Below are 21,784 nucleotides of genomic sequence, written 5' to 3' on the forward strand. Positions count from 1 at the left end.
ATGGAATCATCGGTAAGATGATATTTCAGTAAGCAACAATAATTCATTTGTAAACAGAACGGTAGAAAAATAACCAAATATAGTAGCTGCCTTTAAACTGTACATTGAATCAGAATGAAGCTTTTAATGGACAGTGTTTGCACATTGTGCAGTGACATTTGCAAACTACAGACATATTCTTATGTGTATTATTTGGAAATGGTGCAGAGTGCAGTCCATAGTTCAAGACACTCGAGGCGCACTGGACCATGCATGCGCAGGATGAGAAGTGAATCGCATATTGCATTGGACCACTGATCATAGGAAATCAATAGTTGGTCGAACTCTAGGCAGTGGTGGAAGAAGTATTCAGATCTTTTACTTAGTTATAGTAAAAATACTACAGTGTAAAAATACTCTGTTATAAGTAAAAGTCATGCATTCAATTTCAAGTACAAGTACAAAAGTATTGGCATCAAAATATACTAAAAGTACCAAAAGTAAAAGTATTAATTATGCATAATGGCCCATTTTATATATAATCAATCATATATATTATGTAACTGGTTTAAAAGTAATGATGCATTTATGCGTTCATAACTTTTATGTTGCAGCTGGTAATTTTAATTACGTTATGTACTGCTGGTTAGCTATAGCTTTAACAATGCACCTGCTTCGAATGTTATCAGCCAATGGCCGCTATTAGTTGTCATCAGTAGCATAGATTGGAGGTGGTATGGCCCTACTCTACCTCCTAATTGGCTTAGTAGGCCGTTATCATCTATTGGTAAGCAGGATCATCGCAGGAAGGTTCAATATTGTTAGGCGGCGGCTCTGGCAGCCGCAGTAGTTATGACGGGAGTAAAGGAGGAAGTCGGGGTGGATGGACAGGTCAAACAAACAGGGCTTTCACAAACGAGGCCGCTGTTTGTGTCCCGTGTTAAACACATTGACTTATTTGAACTTATATACTTATTTTAACATGCTTATTTTACAGTCGTTTGGTTGAAGTTCTTATGTTTCAATTCCCAACGTTAACCACTAGTTTAAAACTGTGACCGTTTAATAACGTACGGGTACTGTAGGTGCAGTTTGCCCCGTCTGAAGCATTATAACGGTAGTGATAACAACTGATAATGGCCATTTAGTGGGCCGATAATATTCAAAATGGGTGCAACAATATTTCATAATTAATATGTTGATTTATATTTAGTATTAATATAAAAAATCTGCAAAGTAACTAGTAATTAAAGCAGTCAATTAAATGTAGTAGAGTATGAAATAGCATAAAATGGCAGCACTCAAGTTAATTATAGTACTTGAGTAAATGCACATTATACCCCTGATCATGCTAAAACTATGCATTGAAAATCCCACACTGACCACATATAAAATTACAATGAGAAAGGTAATATTCTTCTGCTGAAGAGATACTCTATGTATCAAAGGTAGACCACAGTGTGTACAAAAAGAGTCTGGAAGCAGTTCAATAAGATTCCTTCATGCATGCATCACACACTAAAACCACAAAAAATACCAAATAAACACAACACTGTGCCAGTTTCACTAGTGTATGCAGGCTAATGTTGCTGCACTGCAGCACTTGATCATCACTGACACGCGTCCTACTGTGCCTCTAACTTGAACACAGTCCAATTCAGAGTGAGTCATCAAAATGCCAGAGGGCACAGGTGAGAAAAAAACTCAACCTATTGTCTTGATAAAAATGCCACTTCGCCACCACATACGCCTCTCACTGCAACATCATAAAAACCTCTGACTAATATCCAGTCAAAAAAATATTGTTTTCTCTAAAACAATGAGGATAGATCAACTATAACTATACTACATTTAAATAAGGCATCATGTTTGTTTCACTGGATTCAAGAATATTGATTCATATATTTGAATTAAGTGAAATGATCTCATCCAATTTTTTAGAAATTTAAAAAATACGACTTTTCAGCGCATAATTATTGCTTAAAACAGATTCCTCCAGCTCTCTTATTGATTTTCAGCTTCTCTCTCTCCATGTCTGTTCCTCCCCTCTCTCTCTCTCTCTCCCTCTCTCCCCCCGGGCCCCTGCACTTCCTTCCTCAGTTCTTCCTTCAAGCCTCTGACAGTAGTGCTGCACATAAAGACACTGCTACCTTTGCATAATGCGGATGCACCTTCTGTAGGTCGAATGAAGCTCCTTCGACATGTGTCAGAAGCTTGCCGCGTAGGCTTGGACTAATGATGGCACAACGGCCAGCCCACTGCCCCTCAGCATATGCCCACTCTCACACACGTGTGTGAGTGCGAGAGTGTGTACTTGTGTGTGTGTGTGTGTGCGCGCAGGGGGTGGCAGGGTTCGTCATGCTGATTAAAAGCAACCCCCCCCTCACAAAGCCCCTCAGAAAAAGACAGCAGGGAACATGAACCACTGTCAGGTTGGCCCAGATGAGGACACAGGATCCATGTCACCTGAATTTACCGGCCTAATATGACAGCCAAGTTGTGATCCCTTGTCTGGGACGTGTCACGTTTGCAGAGTTTGGGCTTATTCTCATGCAAATGATGTCAGGTTTGGACAGAATGTGAATGAGACTCGTCACACTGTCCAAGGGTCTAAACCCAACCACATGACAGTGGTTTCTCCCACAGCTCAAGATGAAATAAATACGACATTTGACATTCAAACCTGGCAACCAATACCAGGAATAGTTCAAAATAATGAGGGATTTGTGAGGGGGAGCACAGCACCACGGGTGTAACCTATTTACCTTTTCTTAGGTTCTAAATAGCACGTATCCAAACTCCAATAGGAACATGCAAAGTCTGTTATTAAACACATACACACACAGACACTCAAACACCTTGCGGCCAATGTGAAAATGTTTGTTTTCCAGTTTAGAGAGAGAATTTAGAAATTGTTAATTACATAAAATAAAATGCTTCAGCCCATATGAAAAGGTATACAGTATATATTGGCAAGAAGAAGAAAACAATGCGATTTTCTGGTCATGAAGAAGTCCTAAAAATTGAAAACAAGAAGTAGATCTGTTTATCCCTGTAGTGGAACCCGTACTAAAAAAATTTCTGTTTTGTAGTGGTGGAAAGTAAATTTATTTAGGTACATTTGCTCAGGTACTTTACCCGAGTAAACCATTTTTATCTGTTCAAAATGTACCTTAAAGGGAGATTTGTCAAGTATTTAATACTCTTATCAACATGGGAGTGGACTAATATGTTTGCTCTATGCAAATATATGTATATATTATTGGAAATCAATTAACAACACAAAACAATGACAAATATTGTCCAGAAACCCTCACAGGTACTGCATTTAGCATAAAAACATATGCTCAAATCATAACATGGCAAACTGCAGCCCAACAGGCAACAACAGCTGTCAGTGTGTCAGTGTGCTGACTTGACTATGACTTGCCCCAAACTGCATGTGATTATAATAAAGTGGGCATGTCTGTAAAGGGGAGACTCGTGGGTACCCATAGAACCCATTTTCATTCACATATCTTGAGGTCAGAGGTCAAGGGACCCCTTTGAAAACGACCATGGCAGTTTTTCCTCCCCAAAATGTAGCGCAAGTTCAAAGCTTTATTTAGCCTCCTTCCCAAAAAGCTCGTATGACATGGTTGGTACCAATGGAGTGGCGTTAAAATGAATTTGTGTTAATATTTTATTATCACGTTAACTTTGACAGCCCTAGTTATTATAGATTAAACATCAGTGTAGTCAAAATGACTGTATCTCCGCATCGGCCAACTGAGCTACAACATTAAAGTAACGCTTGCACAGTACTTCATCAATAATGGTCATATAGCATTGATAAATCTGCAATCCAATCTGCATAACAAGTGCTTTTACTTGATACTCGGTACATTTTGTTGCTAAAATTCTGTACTTTTACTTGTAATTGAGTATACTATGTTGTATAGTGTGGTATTGCTACTTTTACTTTAGTAAATTATTTGAATGTTTCTTCCCCCACAGCTCTCTTCTCAAGTGCTCTTTTATTGTGTGCCCACTTTTTGCAGTAGGTCCACTCCATCGATTGAATAAATGAAATAATATAATGGTGAAATTACGGCATCCACCAAAAAAAAAAAAATAAAAAAAAAATATCACATTTATATATAAATGTCTCAATATTTCAGACACTTTGACACAACAGTGACGGCGCTTCACTTCACACCTGTGGGCTTTACAGCGATGGAAAAAGGCTTTGATGGATCCTAAAAGACACTCCATCCATTCAGCACGCTGGCAGCCGTCATTATTCTCGAAAGAATCGACTTTGTCACTTCTCCATTCTTCAAGAGCCTCTCCCTCGGCCTGATGAATTATGTCGTCTGTATCTTCCAAAACAAGGCTCATTCCTGACAGGTACACAACACTTTACAAGATGGTTTTGACTGCCTGCAGATCTCAGCGGGGACAAACGTGTCAACAAGCGATCGGATTGAACTCTCTGTCCATGATGAGATGTCTCGAGTGATTTTAAACCTTCAGCTTCCCTTCAAATCCTGCATTGAGGCTTAATGTTTTTACTAAAATTTAAGGTGCTATATTGTTTTGCTGTCAGAACGGCTGCAGCGGTAAGAAATGAGTCTGCCACTTCAGGAATATTTATTTGTTATGTGAGAAACAAGTGAGATCACTTCTGACAGATGCCAAGTTACAAGTTCAGACACCATCACAGTCATCATCTGAAATGATGTCAAACTAATAATCACTGGTATGAACGGTCAACAACACCTGAGTATTCTTGAACATTTAGCTTTACTACCAGACTCTTTTGAGGGAAGCAACCAGCAAAAGTAAGAACAACCAAAACTGACAATAAAATAATAGATAAATGCTTGTTTAGAAAGTATTTTAATAGCTGAATGGAGTGCAGTCATGTTCCAGGTCGTTCTCATTCACTATTCGTACTTATACCAACAAAAAGTAATGCATTATAATTTGTATGTAACGACGTAATCATGTGCCAGGTTAGCAGATCTGCCTCTAAGGAAGTCAGGTGACGTAGTATAAAGAGCGACAAAGTCCACGTAGAGAAGAGGTCAGGGTGGTTGGATGGGTCAATCAAACACAGGACTTTCACCCAAGAAGCTGCTGTTTGTGTCCCGTGTGAAAGCAAAGTCACCATTGACTTATTTTACCTCACTTTTGTTACATAACAGACATACTTAATGTACTTATTTTAATGCAAACCACAAACTTTTCATAAACCTAACCAAGTAGTTCTGTTGCCTAAACAAACTGTGATGTCCCTCCTCCCTTTTTCCAAGTTCTCTATCACTTTTTCCATTAAAACAGGATTATGAATTGTAACTAATGGCAATATTAATGGTTAAACATTTACTAAAGCTTTATAGAGCAGTTATAAGCCAATGATAAGAACAACTTTTGGGTTGTGAAAAATCTTTTTAACTGAATGCACTTCAGAGAAAAGAGCTCGCACATTTATTGATTGATTACCAACATTTAAAACAACATTATTAGTAAATAGAAAGGAAAAAATAGCAGCCAAAGGGAATTTTCACAACTTGGCAACCGAAGGTTGTGATTTATGAAGCATTAGAAATTGATTTGTTAAGCGTTAACCTCTTCCACTCCTTGAGGGGGCCAACTTTACTTTCTCAGAGGCTGCAGCAGGATCAGTTTAGAGCTAGAGTGAAGGTATCTCCCTGTTATTTATCCCCCTAAACTGTACACAACTGTAAACAAAGCTCAAAAATGGGTCTATGAAAAAGGGGGCAGGGTTGAAAAGGTTAATAAAGCCATTAGTTACAACTTATAAACACTTAATAAAGCGCACCTTATTAGAAAGTGGTACAAATTCTATACATTTTTAGCATTTCAATTTGATTCACTAACTAAAGTCTCTGTACACAGTACCATCTTAGTGTCCAGCTGTCATAGTCCAGGTGAGTGAATCTCTGAGTAGATAAAATATGTTAATAAGGTCATGTAGGTCGCTTTCGATTATTACCGTACACTCACAGCAATAAGCTTTAGGAAAGCAGTGCGTTGACTTTGTAGCCCTGTCTTGTCTTGTCTTGTCTTTCGGGGTAATCGGCAGCTTGAGAAGAAGATACTCTCTATAAGGTTTTGAATTTAGAAATATTATGTGGGCTAAATGGCTAGTGAATGAGAATGAACCAGCTGGTGGCTGGTGCTAATTTTGTACCCTGATGTGTAAATATATTTAGATTCAAAGTTAATATTCTCCTAAGAATACAGCAGTTTACATATATTTGTTTTCCATCCCCCTACTTTTGAAATCAAACCCACACTCATGCTTATAGCCCTAATATGAACCAGAATCACAGACATGTCCTTCCAGTAACCATTCTCCTTCCGAAACAGCACACATGAAAGCGTTTTATTCAGCAGCATGTTCAGCACATTACTGTAGAGGAGAGGGATTTCCTCTAGATATCCTTCCCTCTAGAGAGCACACGTGTTTAGAAAGCGAGGTCTTGTCGTACAGAGCTCTGAGGTTGCCCAGAAAGCAGCGAGGGGGGACAAGAGAGCGCGAGGTTAATTCACCAAATCCTTGCTGTCGGCATGAGTACACATGATATGCATGTCACAAGGATTCAAACACTGCCCGCGCCATCGTGTGCATCTCGCTGACACGTAATACTTCATGCATGTACAGATGTTACCACTCAGCAGCGGAGCAGCTTACTGCGACTCGAAGCTTTCCGTTGTGATTATTATAAATGGATAACAGGCTGCATCACGACGCCTCTTGTCATAAACACCCTTTTGTTTAACATCAGATTTGTGCCGCTGTCTCGTGAGCTCTCTGCTCACCTGGTAATGGTGATGACATGGAGCCAATTTATTTTGTGTTTGCTTTAAAGCAAACGAGAGTCACGAGAGAACAAACAAAACATCGACTGCCTGACAAAGTCATACGTGGAGCTTTTGTATCTGTTGTGACAAGACAAAGATGGCTTGTTTTAGAGACCATGTATGAGACAACATCATATTAAATGTACCAACTGAATGATCCTGAATGGGACACCTCAAAGTCTACAAAAGCAGTTATAATTTAGATCCTATATGTAACGATGTTGTATGTGCACGTGTTAACATTTTTTATTCACAGGTCTTTTAGTTAAATTTTTTCGCCCGATTATAAAAGGCAAAAAAGAGTTGTCACTCAAGGTGTTGCAACTAATGACTCCTTTCAATAGGAGCGGTGGGAAAAAAATCGATAAATCATAATATTTCGATACTTTGTGTCGCAATATTGTGTTGCTACACGGATGTCAAGTATCAATCTATTATTATATAAACTATTAACCTCTTAACGATCCAACGTCCCGCTGCTATTCTGTCTTTGAGAGGTTGTAGCAGGCTCAAGCTAAAGTGAAGATACTGGTATCATATGAAACTAGAAAACCTGAGGAATTGATTGGTGCCAACATGTCATGTTAGCTTGTCGGGAAGGACTAGGGATGCACCGATACTGTATCGGATATCGGGTCGATACTGACTCAAATAGCTGGATCTGGTATCGGTGACAAGGGAGCTGACCTATTCAATTCAGATTTATCTTTATATACTATATACAATATACACTGGAATTTTAATTGCTGTTTAAGTTTTTACCAATTTGTTGCTGCATCAAAAGGTTTCCACTTGAATTACAATTCCTGTTATTTTAATTTAATTTTTTTTACCAAGTTGCTGGTGTAAGATTTATTAATATAATAATAAATTACAGTTTAGTAAATGTATATCTATGCATTTATTTATCACATTTTGTTTTACAAAGTTATGAAAGCAATGTTTAAGTCAAGCCTGCTGTTTCCTTACACATGAAAGAATGATCCCAGTCACTTCCACACAGTGAGGCATACAGTTTATTGATACTCGGCCGATACCCAAAGCTCAGGTATCGCTATCGGGACTAAAAAAGTCGGATTGGTTAATCCCTCGGAAGAACACTAAATAACGCTCCGACGTTACGCCAAATATTGGCAAGAAAAACTGGCATGGCCATTTTCAAAGAGCTCCCTTGACCTCTGACCTCAAGATATGTGAATGAAAACTCTGAGATGAACAGAGTGAAAACTGTATCTTATTAGATAAAACAGATGTTGAAAAACTGTATAATTTGCAGTTGAAAAAAGGTAACAAATCGAAATATATCTTATGTCAATACTTAGCATATCGCAAAATGTTTAAAATTGCAATAAAATCATATCGTGAAAATATTGCAGAAAAAAATGTCATCCACAGAAAGTAAACTGGTAAAATCTCCAAAGTTGAAAGTGGATTATGCCCTTTTCTGACTGTATGAAGTTTTTCTAAACTCAAGTTTCTTTAAAGAGACAATTATTAATGACAAAGAAGTTGAAGGTCCTTTCAAATGCTTTCATATCCTGTTTATTTTGTATTTCTGTTAATCAGTCTTCCATTAGTTAACTTGCTGTACATTAGCTCCTGCTAATCACACATGTGACTTCTATTGTATGTGACTGTTCACTGCATTTCTCACTGCTGCTTCTTATGTTTCCCCGCCACACAGAGCACGCTGCGAGGCACTGGGACTCTATTGTTTCTTGAGGAAAATGCCTCAGGCTACTGTTCAAGAGCTGCGTGGGGTGGGAGCATGTCGACTTAAATACCTTCAGTGGAGAAATGCCATGGCCTCTTTTATCAGGTGTCTCACTAGCTGAACTATAAAGCTTAGCTCGATGTTAAACCATAAAGTCAAATCCTGTTTTTTTATGACAATGTTTTATTCACTTTTTTCCCCCCTAAAAGGGATTATGTCTCTATTTGAAATTGCTCGTACACATTCACTGATTTGGGCTCATCGTTGAGTCTGAATTGAAAAACCTCACATTCATTTAACACTATATGAAAATGTGTCATACTAACAAGGTGCCATGTAGCAAAAGAAATATGCAAAACACCTTCAAAGTTGTGCTCACAAGCTACTTCATTAGAAAATTCATGCTGAGTGTTCACTCAGCAGGGCTATACTGTATGCTACAGAGTATTTCTGACCATCGTCCTACCAGCCAGTTGAGCCAGACCTTTTGCTCTACCCTCAAATATTAAAGCGAAAATGGACATTTTAGCATTAATGCAGCGAGTTATGTCTGCTTCATAAACTTTGCAAAGTTGTCTTTCTTCTCGTAGCACCTGCTGGTACATTACTGCAACTGGAAAAGTGCCTGGCTCTGTCCAAAGGTAACAAAATCCACCAAACAGCACCTCCAAACCTTACTAATTAACACGTTGTTTGTTTAGACAATAAGTTGAGGTTTTACGAGGTGTTATGTGACGGACTACTACTTAACTGTCCCGGCAACCTCACTGTGACAACAGGACTCAAGTCAGTATCTTGACAAGAAGTAGTCCAGCAGCGTAACCTCCCGTAAAGCTGCAACTTTTCAATTTATTTTCCATTTATGTTAAAAGTGCGTTTGCTTTTGTAAGGTGCAAGCAATGCATATTTTAAGTTATATTAAATTCTTTAAAGATACATGCAGCAAGAGCAAACAGAGAGCACGACTCCTGAATATTAATTAATTAATATAGATTTTTAATTCAAACAAATCATCACAGTTTGATCAGTTCAAGTTTTGGTACCTTTACAGGAGTTCATAAGATGTGTACCTTTTTAAAGCAAATTGAAATTTATTTTTTATTTATTTGTTTGCATTTCAGAAAATGTTTTAAAACCCAGAATGTGATATGGCACTTAAATGCACTAAATGGGTTGTTGTATAAAATGTAAGTAATAAAAATGTAGATTTTTCTAAAAAGGAAACCAATTAAATTTTCATTTTAAAAGACCTGTCTTATTTTCTCTTTTGTATATTTACTATTGCTCCTTAATAAAGCAAAAATATTTTTTTATTTGATCAATAAATCCATCAATGGAATAATCAGTAGAATACTAGATTACTAAAATAATCGATATCTGCAGCCCTATAAAATAATAAAGTGTGCACCTAAATGTCCCTGAGTGTAGTCTTTATGTCAAATTGGCGGATCAATCGTTTGGGCCCAATCTGTGTTTGTATAGTTCTCTTTCCTACCGTACCTCATGAAGTGGAGAAGAACAACCCGGCCTCAGAAGCAGGTCTGCATGATCTTCCTCAAGGTCCTGTTCACCATCCAGCTAACTGGAATCTCTATTCTTCATGATGTCCACCTTGGCACCTGGACTGTCCCAAGATCTTTACCAAAACCTGACCTATAGACAGGTCACACATCCATGTAAAGTTATCAACACAGGTCATATCTACTAGCTTCTAAGACTTCATCACCAATTATTAATGGCTCTGTTGTACAACAAAAATATAGTTTCTTAAAGGTCCCATATTATAAAAAAGTGAGATTTTCATGTTTTTTTATTATAAAGCAGGCTTAAGTCCTATATAAATACTGTGAAAGTATCTGAACACTCAAACTACAGGGAAATACACACAGCCTGTAATCAGTAACTCTGCATTTGACACAAGCTGTCAGGATTTCTGCCCATTTGTGATGTCACAAATATACAATATTTAGACCCTTGACACAAATTTTAAACATAAACATTCTAAATGTGTCCCAGTTTATTCCTGGTTGCAGTGTATGTGAATGTCATCAGCTGACAGGAAGTACACATGGACCCAAGCTGTTGCCTAGCAACGCAATTCTGTTGCAATTCCCTCAAAATGCACTAAAATGGAGCGTTTCAGACAGAGGGTGAATACAGGCATATTCAGGCTGACAGTATGAGGGAAATAAAGTTTTTTTTTAACATTACAGCACGTAAACATGTTCTAGTAGAAACACAAAATACAAGTAAGAACCTGAAAATGAGCATGATATGGGACCTTTAATTAAATAAACATGCAGCAGAGCTTTCTTTACATTTAACACAGTAATCTACATAAATAGCATGGCTTAACAGTGGCAACATTTAACCTTCAAACAAATACAAAAACACAATTCTCAGGCAACAGAATCGTGGTTTGCTAGCCACACACCACTTTGCTGACCTTACTAGCATAAGCCTATGGCATTTTACATTGTAAACAGCTATCACATTTTCCTCACTCACCGCTGAACAGTTTGAATCCCTGGACTTCCCGACAGGACCGCAGAGTTGAATTTAAACCTCCATGTACGATTTTAGCCTTCACAGAGTCCGAGCAAAGCAGGTAGTATATTGCCGAAACATGTGCACCAAAGATGGTGGATCAACACAGCAAGGTGCGCTGGGAGCCTCCACTGATTGACTAGTCAGGTTGCACTGCAACAGGTCACCCAATTAGCCCACCAGAGTGTCAATCAAAGTAAATAGTCCCTTTCTATGCCACAGACAATAACTGTGATTTCAAGTGCTTCTTTTCATTGCTTTTCAAACTTGAGCAGTCTGAAAGGAGTTGCTATATATCATCCTAACCCAAAGGGACTCAGCTCTGTCTGGCACCTCCTGAGGAGACTGTGAGCTTGTAGCCATGTCAGAGTCAGAGATCATGACTCTACAGCAGGATGATCTCTGAAACCTGTTGCAGGGAATACACTGTTTTCAAACACACTTCAGTTCTTATAATGGAAGTTGCTCAGACTTAGAAGAGCTGTGGCTCACAGTGGGAAAGCTGCTGCTCCTTCAGTGGGACCTGGAGATGATCCAGAGTGTGCTGCCCGTAGCTTCCCTTGAGGACAAAAAAATGAGGGTATTTGAGGTGGCAGTCACTGTTTGTCCCAATAAAGTGTCGCTGTTGGTGCATCACAATGAATCCCAAAGGGTGGGGGTGAATACTGGATTTGAACCTATAGCGTTCCTCCCCATAAGTGCCCTGAGATGTTCAAACTCGACCCTCTTTGAGCCCCTCAATCCCCCATGAAGAGTTCATTTATACACACATCCAGAAAAAAAATCAGACTATCTGTTTGTCTGCTTAAAGCCAGAGTACCACAGCTGTCAAACGTTTTCAAATTGCCAGTCTGTCACACTGGATTGTATTTATGATCCTGACAGTACAGTAGATGGATGGATGGACATTTCAGTGCAATCTGGAATAAGGGCACGCTGTACTGTCGATACCTGTAGTATGATGACCACCTAAGTGACAGCTGGCATCCTCAATTCAGTCAGTTTAAAAAATCTAAGAAGCTCCACACATCCATATTATAGTGAACTGGTGGGTATTTCCCCCGATTTTGTGTTGTGCCAAACTTTGTAACTGTAATGCAAAACAATCCTTTACTCAAAGCATACCTGGGTCAGGATGCAATTTATTAACTTCCAGGTAGGATTAAGCCCCTGTTCGTATACGAATAGATGATGATTTACAACTTGTAACTTAAGTTTTTTTTTGCAGCGCTATGGAGGACAGGACCTGCCAAAATAAAATTAAAAAAAAGAATAAATATGTAAATGACTCAATATATAAATAAATAAATGAATATGTCATTAAATGTAGCAAAAAATATTAAAAAAACAAATCTAGCCATTAATTAATTTATAAAATGTGACAAACTGATATTTCTGTTTTAATTTGCTTCTTTATTTATTTTTCTTTGGATGAATTCCCTTATTTATTTACTCCTGTTTAATTTTCCCTTTCATTTATTTATGTATTTATTTTTAAATGTATCTATTTATTTTTGTGTTTATTTATTTTTGCATTTATTTTTTAGTTACTCATTTATTTTTTCATTAATTTTTTTTCATTCTGTTTATATTTACTTTTAAATGTGTGTATTTTATTTATGTATTTAAAAAGGACAACAGAACAGACATTATTGAAAACTCAAATTACTGCCTCCGCCAACCAGTCAAGTTGCAGTTTACATCCAAATGTCTGTCCAAAATGTCATCACTTCATCGTTTTATCCTATTAGACATGTGTAAAATTGTCATAATTAGCATATGAATTCTTGAATTATGGCCCAAAAACGTTTTTTTGTAAGGTCACAGCGACCTTTGACCTTTGACAATCAAATTCTCATCAGTTCATCCTAGAGTCCAAGTGAACGTTTGTGCCAAATTTGAAGAAATTCCCTAAGGGATGTTCCTGAGATATCACTTCACGAGAATGGGACGGACAGACGGGTGGATGGATGGATGGATGGATGGACGGGCGGTGGACAGACGGGCAGGCGGGCATATAACCCGTAACATAATGCCTCAAGCCACGGCTGGCACGGAGGCATAAAAACATTGGCAGGAGTTTTCAGTATGATATTGTGTTTCAGGTTCTGATTTCACACTCTCCCAAAATCACTCAAACAACACCACAATTTAATCCAGGACATGGAGTTTATTTTACAACTGAGGATAAAAGAATGCCATTCTGAATAATTGGGTTGATGATAAAACCTGGGAATCTATCATTGGGTGAGAATTTACCTTTTCAACGTTATGTACAGGACCATGCATCAGAGCAGATGCCAGTAAAAGTCTATGTAAACCACATTGAAGGACCTACTTTTCACTGAAAAAGGACATTGTGGTCCGACAATATTCTGTAGTTTTATACATTTCCCCCATATTTGTCTAGAAAATAACATTATAAAAATGCACACAGTACAAATAATGTTGAACTGTAAAGAGCAAGATATGCTGACATACATGTATACATACTTGCTGATTATTCATACAATAACTTTTAAACTTCATTAATTTTTACAACTGTAGCTTCACAATAATAAAATTGGTAGCCTACTAACGCAAATACTGTACATGTTGAAACAACCAGGAAATGATATTTTACTAGAGAAACAAATATTCTCAACAATTTTTGTAAGAATTTATGTGATTTAATGGCAAATACAAAACAATATTATAGTTAGTCCCCAAAATTGCCATGTTGGTCAAGGAAATTAAAACTCAAAACGATGATGTGTTGTCATTTTTACCCACACATTTCTTCATCAATTTACACTTCCTTAAAGTGCTGAAATCATCTTAATATTTTAGAACATCATCTTTCACGTGGCTACTTTCATAACCATATACCTTCATTTAAACAGCTAAACCTGCAATTTGATAAACAGGGATCATCATGGTTGAAATTTCATTAGATATAATATGCTCACTGTTTTACATAAAAGACATGCACAAACTGTCTCATAAATAATATGCAAGTTGTGTTGAAATATATTCATCTTGAAAAAAATCATTCAAAATCAGTGATCAAAATAAGAGCGTGGTCCAGTTTTAAAACAACGGATGGACTTTTCCCAAAGGCTCAGATTAGATGCAGTGCATTAGGAAAGCAACAATCAGTCAGTGACTATATAGTGCCATGGCTGCTGCACCAATTTGGTACGTTTATGTTACCAAAAGTTCAACTTTTATATTGTAGTTTTGAGCCTCTGCAGCGCAAGGTCCTGTTATTTATGGATAACTGAATAATTACAGTATGTGGTATTAAAGCTACCATGTTTTCATTACAATATGTGTCAATACAGTTGTGGCACTATCTGTTATGACAGATTGTAGCTTGAAGTGTATAGTGCAACAGTAATCTGTCATGCTATCAGCTTTATCTTCATTGTTTGTCGAACTTGTCCAACTCTTTCACAAAGATAAGATGGTCCTCAGGCGACTTTCCGTGTGATTTGCAAAGGTGCAATTTGATTGCATGTTTGCTCAAAAATGTCCGATTGCACAGTTTGCACTGATATACTGAGCCAGTGTCTTCTTCTGAAAGTCCAGAGGAGCTAAAAGTCTTGTCCTCTATTCTGCTGACTGCTTGCTGGTCTATTAAATCTATGGTAAGCTTTGAGAGGTCCTTCAGGGTAAACCCAAGGTGGGACTCCAAGTGGTGAATGTAGGAGGAGGGAGTCCTGAACTGGGAAGCACAGTCACTGCACAAAAACAAAGGTTGGCCAGACTCAATATTTTTTAGGAACTTTGTGCACCCTGTCCGCTTTAACTGGTATTTTACATTGGCCAGCCAATGTGAGATAGTAGTCATGGAAAGACCAGTGAATTTACAGATGTGGACCCGTTCCTGGGGTCCCAAGTCAGTCATCACCATCTTTCCGTCAGGAGTCTCCCTAAGACTGGAGACAAACTGGGCCTGGAGGATCAGGAGGTGCTGGGGATTCCAGTTTGACTGTCTGCCCTTCCGTCTTTGGATGGGCGACAGCTCGTCCAAGCTGTCCTCAAAAGTACAACCATCAAGGTCTGATTTCTCAGAGACGGAAGAAGGGGTCGTAGACTTCGGTGTCAGACGGCCAGTCAGATTTTTGACCATGTCTGAAATATCCATCAAAGCATTCTCCCGCAAGGGCACAGACGAGGACTGTGAGAAATCTTTGAAAGCTGGTTTGCTGTTGTTTACGCTGCCATTATTGTTTGGTGTAGAAGCACCCTTAGGTGTGCTTCCATTGGCGTTTTTGGATTTTGTCAAGTCCATGGGCTGATCATCATCGTCATCGTAGCACTGACTCACAGGCTCGGGTGACTTAATCTGAGCTGAGTTGCTGTTGATCTTATAAAGCATCGCAAAAGGGTCCACAAAGGGGGTGGCCACTTTTGCAGCTTTCCCCAAGTGGTTGTTCATGATAGACTGCAAAGCACTGAGAGGGTTCACAAGTGGTTGTTCAGGCGAGTGGTCGGTGATGATGCTCAGGTTATTGCAGCCATTGCTTACAGGCTTTTTTGGTGAATCAAGTTCACTCTTTATCTGTGTCTCTACTCTGCTCTCTGTCTGCTCTCCTTCTTTGCCTCTTGAATCACTCTGGTCCTCTACTGCAGTGCTTTTCACTGCCCTTGAGCTGTTTTCTGGATTGGGTGAAGCCTGTTTGTCTTTAGGATTTGGCAAGGGAGACTTTGCAGACCTGCCCTTACTCTGTACAGTTTTTTCCTCTTTTTCACTCTTAACTGAAGGTTTCCCTGTCACTTTCTCAACCAGCTCCTCCATAGCCAGCACATTGCTCTTGTGACTTGGAGGTGGAGAGGGGCTATTTGGTGAATGGATCAGAGTGCCCAAATCAGCGGACAGTACCTTCAAGCTGTTGCTGCTGAACAAAGGTTGAACTTGTGCACATGACGGAAAAGTAGACTTCAAGGATCCATGGAGTTGATAGGCAGCATGAATGCTGGGGTATCCCCCCCAGGTTGGTGAGCCTGTTTGGGCCTTGCTGATTGCACTTGAAACTGTATTCTCTAAAGACTTTAGGATGTCCAAGCCACCTTTAGGCGCCTCTTCCAAGTCTTCTTCTCTCAGATATTGGTAAGATCTGGCCTTTCTAGGTTTATCAGCTTTTTCAGGAGGATCTTCTTTCTCCTGTTTTATTTTCTTCTCTGGTTCCATCGCTTCCATTTTCTCCTCCTCTGCCTCATCATCTTTCATTTCTTCGTGTTTTTCCTCAGGGCTAGTGGGCTGCAACGGGGAGTCAGGCTGCGATTTCCCATTGGGTGCTGGGAGTCGTGTGGTAGTCGGTGGCAGAGGAATTGACTGAAATTTCTCCTCAACAACAGGATCAAAAACTAACTGCTTACCCTTTTTAGAGGCTGAATTGGTTACTTTGAGAAAGTGCCCTGTGACCATCATATGGGCTGTCAGTTGTTGCAAGGTGTCATGTGAACTGCCACATTCCATGCATTTGAGAATTTGTGCCTTGCGGGCCTCAAACTGCCAAGTATAACTGGCGCCGTTTTGGTAACCGTATCGATTGTTTGGAGTGACGTAAGGATTGGTCATTTTTTGGTCTTTGGGAGACTCTCCCAGGAGTATGCCAGATGAGACGGACTCTGGCGAGCTCGGGGACATCAAGTCTTGAAATGCTCTTTTTTTGGTCGGGGGTACCAGCTTTGCGGTGAGAGCTGACATTGGTTCTTTTAGAGGCACTTTCTGATAGTGTTTTGTTTTGATCATATGAACACTGAGGTCTTGCAAGGATTCGAACGAGTGGCCACAGTACATGCATTTAAGAACTTTCTGGGCATCTTCTTTGCCTTCCATCTCCAGCAGAGAACGCTTACGTGGCTTGGACCACCTCCTGCTTCGATCATCCTCGGTATCCTTATTGTCATCACGGTAGTGGCCCGTCTCGTTCATGTGCACCGTCAGGCCAACCAAAGTGTCATAGGCACCACTACAGTCCTTGCACCTGAACTTGCTGGCACCAGTAAACACCGGGCCATAGAGCTTATTGTTTTGCCTGTAAAGCTGCACGGTGCTGAAAAGGCTTGGCTCAGGAAGCAGCTGGTATGGGGTATGCTGGAAGGTTTTGGCCAACGCTGCCTGGTGCCAGTCATAAGCTAATCCTCCTGCGTTGCCAGAGTTTACACAGGTGTTGTTGCTCGACACTGCTCTGGTGGTGGTACTGCTGATGGTAATATTAGTGGTGGCTGAGGCGTTGCTAGTGCTACATCTGCTCTTCAGATGGATGTTGCCTGGGCTGTGACTGTTCAGGAACCCATTGCTCCCTTTGCGATTGCTCCCATTGTCGTTGCTAGCTGCGTAATTGTTCCCTTGTTTACTTTTAAGCATGTCCATAGCGATGCTGGACCAGGAGGCATCCGAGATCAGGTTTGCATAGACGGATTTCATTTTTGCCAGACTGTCCTGTAGCGAGAGGCCATTGATGGGCTCTGTGCTCTCCCCTAGCTTCTCCTCTACCTTGTCCTGATCACTGAAGGTGGACGTGGTCTTGAGGTCCACCAGGTGTTCGCTGGTGGTGCTGAGTGGAGAGGCGTACCCAGCGTCTGGGTTGGTGCCATTGCTGAGTGGAGAGTTTTGGCAGCTGAAACGATCACCTGCTTCCTCGTCATCATTGAAAAGATAGTCTGCATCTTGACCATCCAGGGAAAGGCCGTCATCTTGCAGATGTTCCTCTTCATCAATCTTATCCCCTGTAACTTCATCCTCAGGTCCATAAGCTGGAAGACACAAGAGCGGAAAAGTGGCATTAGATTTTGTTTATACATAGAATGACACCAGTTATGGATCTACTACCCTTACTATATGATGGAGGTATGTGCAATAATCCTAAAGAGATTTTTGTCAATTGTCCCAGAAGAGGACACAGGTTTGCAATAATAAAGTGGCAAACATCCATATCTTGACAGTGACAAATAATCCTCTTCTCTGTGCTGCCTAATGAAGCTATTGAACACTACAGCTCAGCAAGGGTAGAGAGCATAAGAAATGTTTCTGCTTAGTTTAAAAACTAAAAACAAGCAAAATTTCAAATTACACAGAGAACAAATCCTCAGCGAAGATGATACTTATTAATCATGTGGTGAGATCTGTTACATCCCAATAGAAATGAAGACATTTTTGTCTCCTCACAATTGAAAAAAAAATAACAGGAAAGAGGAAAATGTGCCTCACTGATTGCTCTGCTGAAGACTCACTTTGATGCTTCCTTCACAACATATACTGAGTGGTAATTAATAAGATGAATTTACTGCATATGTGCAAACATTTCAGTATATTCATCAAATATAAAACATTTTTCCTTATCAGCAAATTGAAATGCCAGAGCAGCCTACAGCCATATACTCTATGCAGAGTATTTCATTGTCTATTTTGCTGCTGTATAGCGACCGCAGATCTGTTTCTGACTTTGATTTGCTCTCTTCTTCCAACGTGCCACACATACTATGGATTCACAAGTAAGAGATAGTGGAGGAAAATGCCAGCTGCATCAGCCGTGCCAAGCCATGGTTGGCTGGAGTCAACTTGGCATCGGCTGTGGAAGTCCTCACAGCGTGATGCTAGGAAACGGGCAGTGGACATGACAAGCCGTGTTGTTACTGCCTATGCTCCCAGAGTACTCACAGCTTCAAGTGTGCCATTTTAAAAGAAGAGAGAGAGATTTATAGTATCAATGGAAAATGGCTGCCCACTCTCTTTAACTGTCTTTTCACAAATCATTTGTTCCGAAAATTATAAAATCAGCTTCATCTTTTAAACTCCAGATGAGCTAAAATAAAAAAATGAAGAAATTAAAAAGGAATAATTCTTAATAATAACAAAAAGATGAAAAGGTTTATATTTGATCCTGGGACCAGATTAAGAGAGAAATATTACAGAGAAGAAGGGAGAAGGAGAAATATGCTAAGGCAGCTCCCCCCAATCCATTCCTCGTAAGATGCTTGTCTGAGGTGCCAGAATCAGTCTCCAGTGAGGAGGCAGATGTGCTGTCAGCTTCAAACAGCATGTAGCTCTCTATCCCATAATCGGAATGGACATAATACCTGATGTTTGTGAGGTGCCAGTTACTGCTGCCTGGGAAAAGCTGGAGGTCCAACAGCTGCAACTCTCAGCCCCGTATGTGTGTGAAAGTGTGTGTGTGAGTGAGAGAGAACGTACATGCTCAAATGTACAACCTTCCTCTTTTTAATTAAACTATTCCTGGGCTAGTTTTGCTCTTAACTGTAAGATTGTAATTATACACAGGCTACACTGAACGCATTCACTTGAGTTGGTCTCTAAATTAGAAGATTTTAACCTTTTGCCAACGCAGCTGCACAGCTTTCTTTCAACCTGTCTCGTCCTCCCTGTCAAGATGCAGCCCGCTGTATTGAAATAAATGCAAAACTGAACCTATTCAGAATCAATGTGGTGAAAGTAGTTAAAGACAAAAGCAGCCGAGCTGACAAAGTGAGAGAAACCTGACAGCAGTACAAACACATACACATTCACACACGGAGAGCACACCGGCGCTAGATTCTAGTCTTTCCCTGCCATCCTCCGTATGTTGCCTTGACAGGCATCAGTGTCAGGAGTGTGTCAGTGTCAGCCCGAGGTGTCAGTGTCCACGCAAACAAGCCAGAGAGGAGGTGGGAGGGGAAAGTAACAACAACAAACACAAGTCAGCCATTTTTTTTCACCCCCCCCGCGCTCGAGCCTCCTCCTTCACCATCTGTGTCAGAAAAGCTGCGGGTGCCACCGCCGGCTAATAAGGCAATCAGAGATGGAAAAGATGCTGACACGGCGGCTTTCGAGCGTCACTCAGAACAAAAGAGGAAGAGGAGAGGGAGGGAGAGAGGGATAGGGAGGGGATTAAAACGGGGGCGGAGGGGAGGAGTGGGGGAAGGTGTCTGTTGTGGTTGTCAGTCAAAAACGTAAGCCCACTTTGTGCTGTCAGGGAGGATAGGGAAAAGAGGGGAAGTTTTGAAAAGAGAGGAGAAAAGATGTGTTTAGGCCAGCGAACAAGAGGTGTGTGTATGCATGTGTGTGTGCGCGAATCTTACAGAAAAAAACATGACAGGGAAACAAGTTAAACACCATCCAACAAACTAAGTACGAGATATCAGGAGAGAGAAAGTAGGGAAATTTCTGCCGTGTGTGCTACTTTGTAGGTGCGTGTAATAAAGGTGTGGCTGATCACTTGTGTGTGTGTGTCAAGTGTCACAGTGTGTCAGGTGCATGCAGGGATGCAATGTGGCTGGCGGGGGGAAAGCGAAGCCATCTGCGTCTGGAGAGGAGCCTGTCACTATTGTTGTGCCCAGAGTCCAGGATTTCCTGCTGCAGACAGGTGACACCACAGTAGGACATCCCCCCAGTCACACACACACACACACCTCTGCCCCAGACTACATCCCTCCCCCAAGGCAGGAAGCTGTGTGATGTCCACACACACACTCAAAAACACACACACAACACCTTGCTTTTTACACAAATTTGAAAGGACAAATGTGACTGAGCTGATAAAACAGTCGAGATAACGATTTCCTTGCTACCAAAACATGTGTAACACACATGCATTCACTCATGCAAACATGGACTAGGCCTTGATATCAATACTTGTTCTTACCAACTGAAATGTGTCCATAGCAACGAGCACCAAAAGTTGGCAATAAATGTCTGGCCAGATTCATAATCTTGTTTTTTTTTTAAATCTCTAATTGGATATTTACTGATTTAAATCAAATTTGAAACTGAACTTTATTCAAGTAAAGTTTGTGTATGACTGCTTTTGTTAAGACATTTGATATCTGAGTCAAGTTTGGCGTCATTTCTTAAATGGAACAAGGGATTTTTGTCCAACAAAAAAAAAGCTTTACATTAGGTCTGTCAAAGTTAACGTGATAATAATGCGTTAACGCAAATTCGCTTTAACGCCACTAATTTCTTTAACGCAATAGATATTTCGGAGGTTGCAGCGGGCTCAATTTTAAAGCTAGAGTGAAGATTCTGCAATCATATGAAACTAAAAAACCTAAAGAATCCATTGGTACCAATAACCAACCAGCTTGTCAAAAGGAGGCTAAATAACACTCCAAACTTTCCCTAAATTTTGGTCCCTTGACCTCTGACCTCAAGATATGTGAATGAATCCCATGCGGTTTTGGGCAAGTCACAGTCAAGTCAGCACACTGACACACTGACAGCTGTTGTTGCCCGTCAGTTTGCCATATTTTTATGCTAAATGCAGTACCTGTGAGGGATTCTGGACAATATTTTTCATTGTTTTATGTTGTTAATTGATGTCTAATAATAAATATATACATATGTTTGCATAAAGCAAGCATATTTGCCCACTCCCATGTTGATAAGAGTATTAAATACTTGACAAATCTCCCTTAGAGGTACATTTTGAACAGATAAAAAAAATGTGCAATTTATCATGATTAACTACGGACAATCAAGCGATTAATCACGATTAAATATTATAATCAATTGACAGCCCCAGTTTATATTCCTCAAAGTAAGGTATCACAAAAGTCAAAGAAATTCAAGTATTTCACCACTAGTATCTAAAATTTCAAACGACATCCAGCTCTAACTAACCGAGCCTGGACACATACTGTATAATCATCACAACTGTGTCTAACAGTGGAAAGAAATATTTA

General features: G+C 39.9%; 2 protein-coding genes across 2 annotated transcripts in view; both read right to left on the minus strand.

The window, feature by feature from the left end:
• The window catches only part of LOC141754781 (type-4 ice-structuring protein LS-12-like), a 409,136-nt gene that overhangs the window by 221,058 nt on the left and 166,294 nt on the right, over positions 1–21,784 (minus strand). The window lies entirely within an intron of this gene.
• tshz1 (teashirt zinc finger homeobox 1) overlaps positions 13,264–21,784 on the minus strand; it is a 33,810-nt gene continuing 25,289 nt past the window's right edge. The window contains exon 3 of the mRNA XM_074613575.1: positions 13,264–17,860. Within this exon, the coding sequence (XP_074469676.1) occupies positions 14,517–17,860 (3,344 nt within the window). The 3' untranslated portion in view covers positions 13,264–14,516. The remainder of the gene's footprint in view (positions 17,861–21,784) is intronic.

The sequence above is a fragment of the Sebastes fasciatus genome, chromosome 17 (assembly GCF_043250625.1).
Source record: "Sebastes fasciatus isolate fSebFas1 chromosome 17, fSebFas1.pri, whole genome shotgun sequence".
NCBI classification, from domain to species: domain Eukaryota; kingdom Metazoa; phylum Chordata; class Actinopteri; order Perciformes; family Sebastidae; genus Sebastes; species Sebastes fasciatus.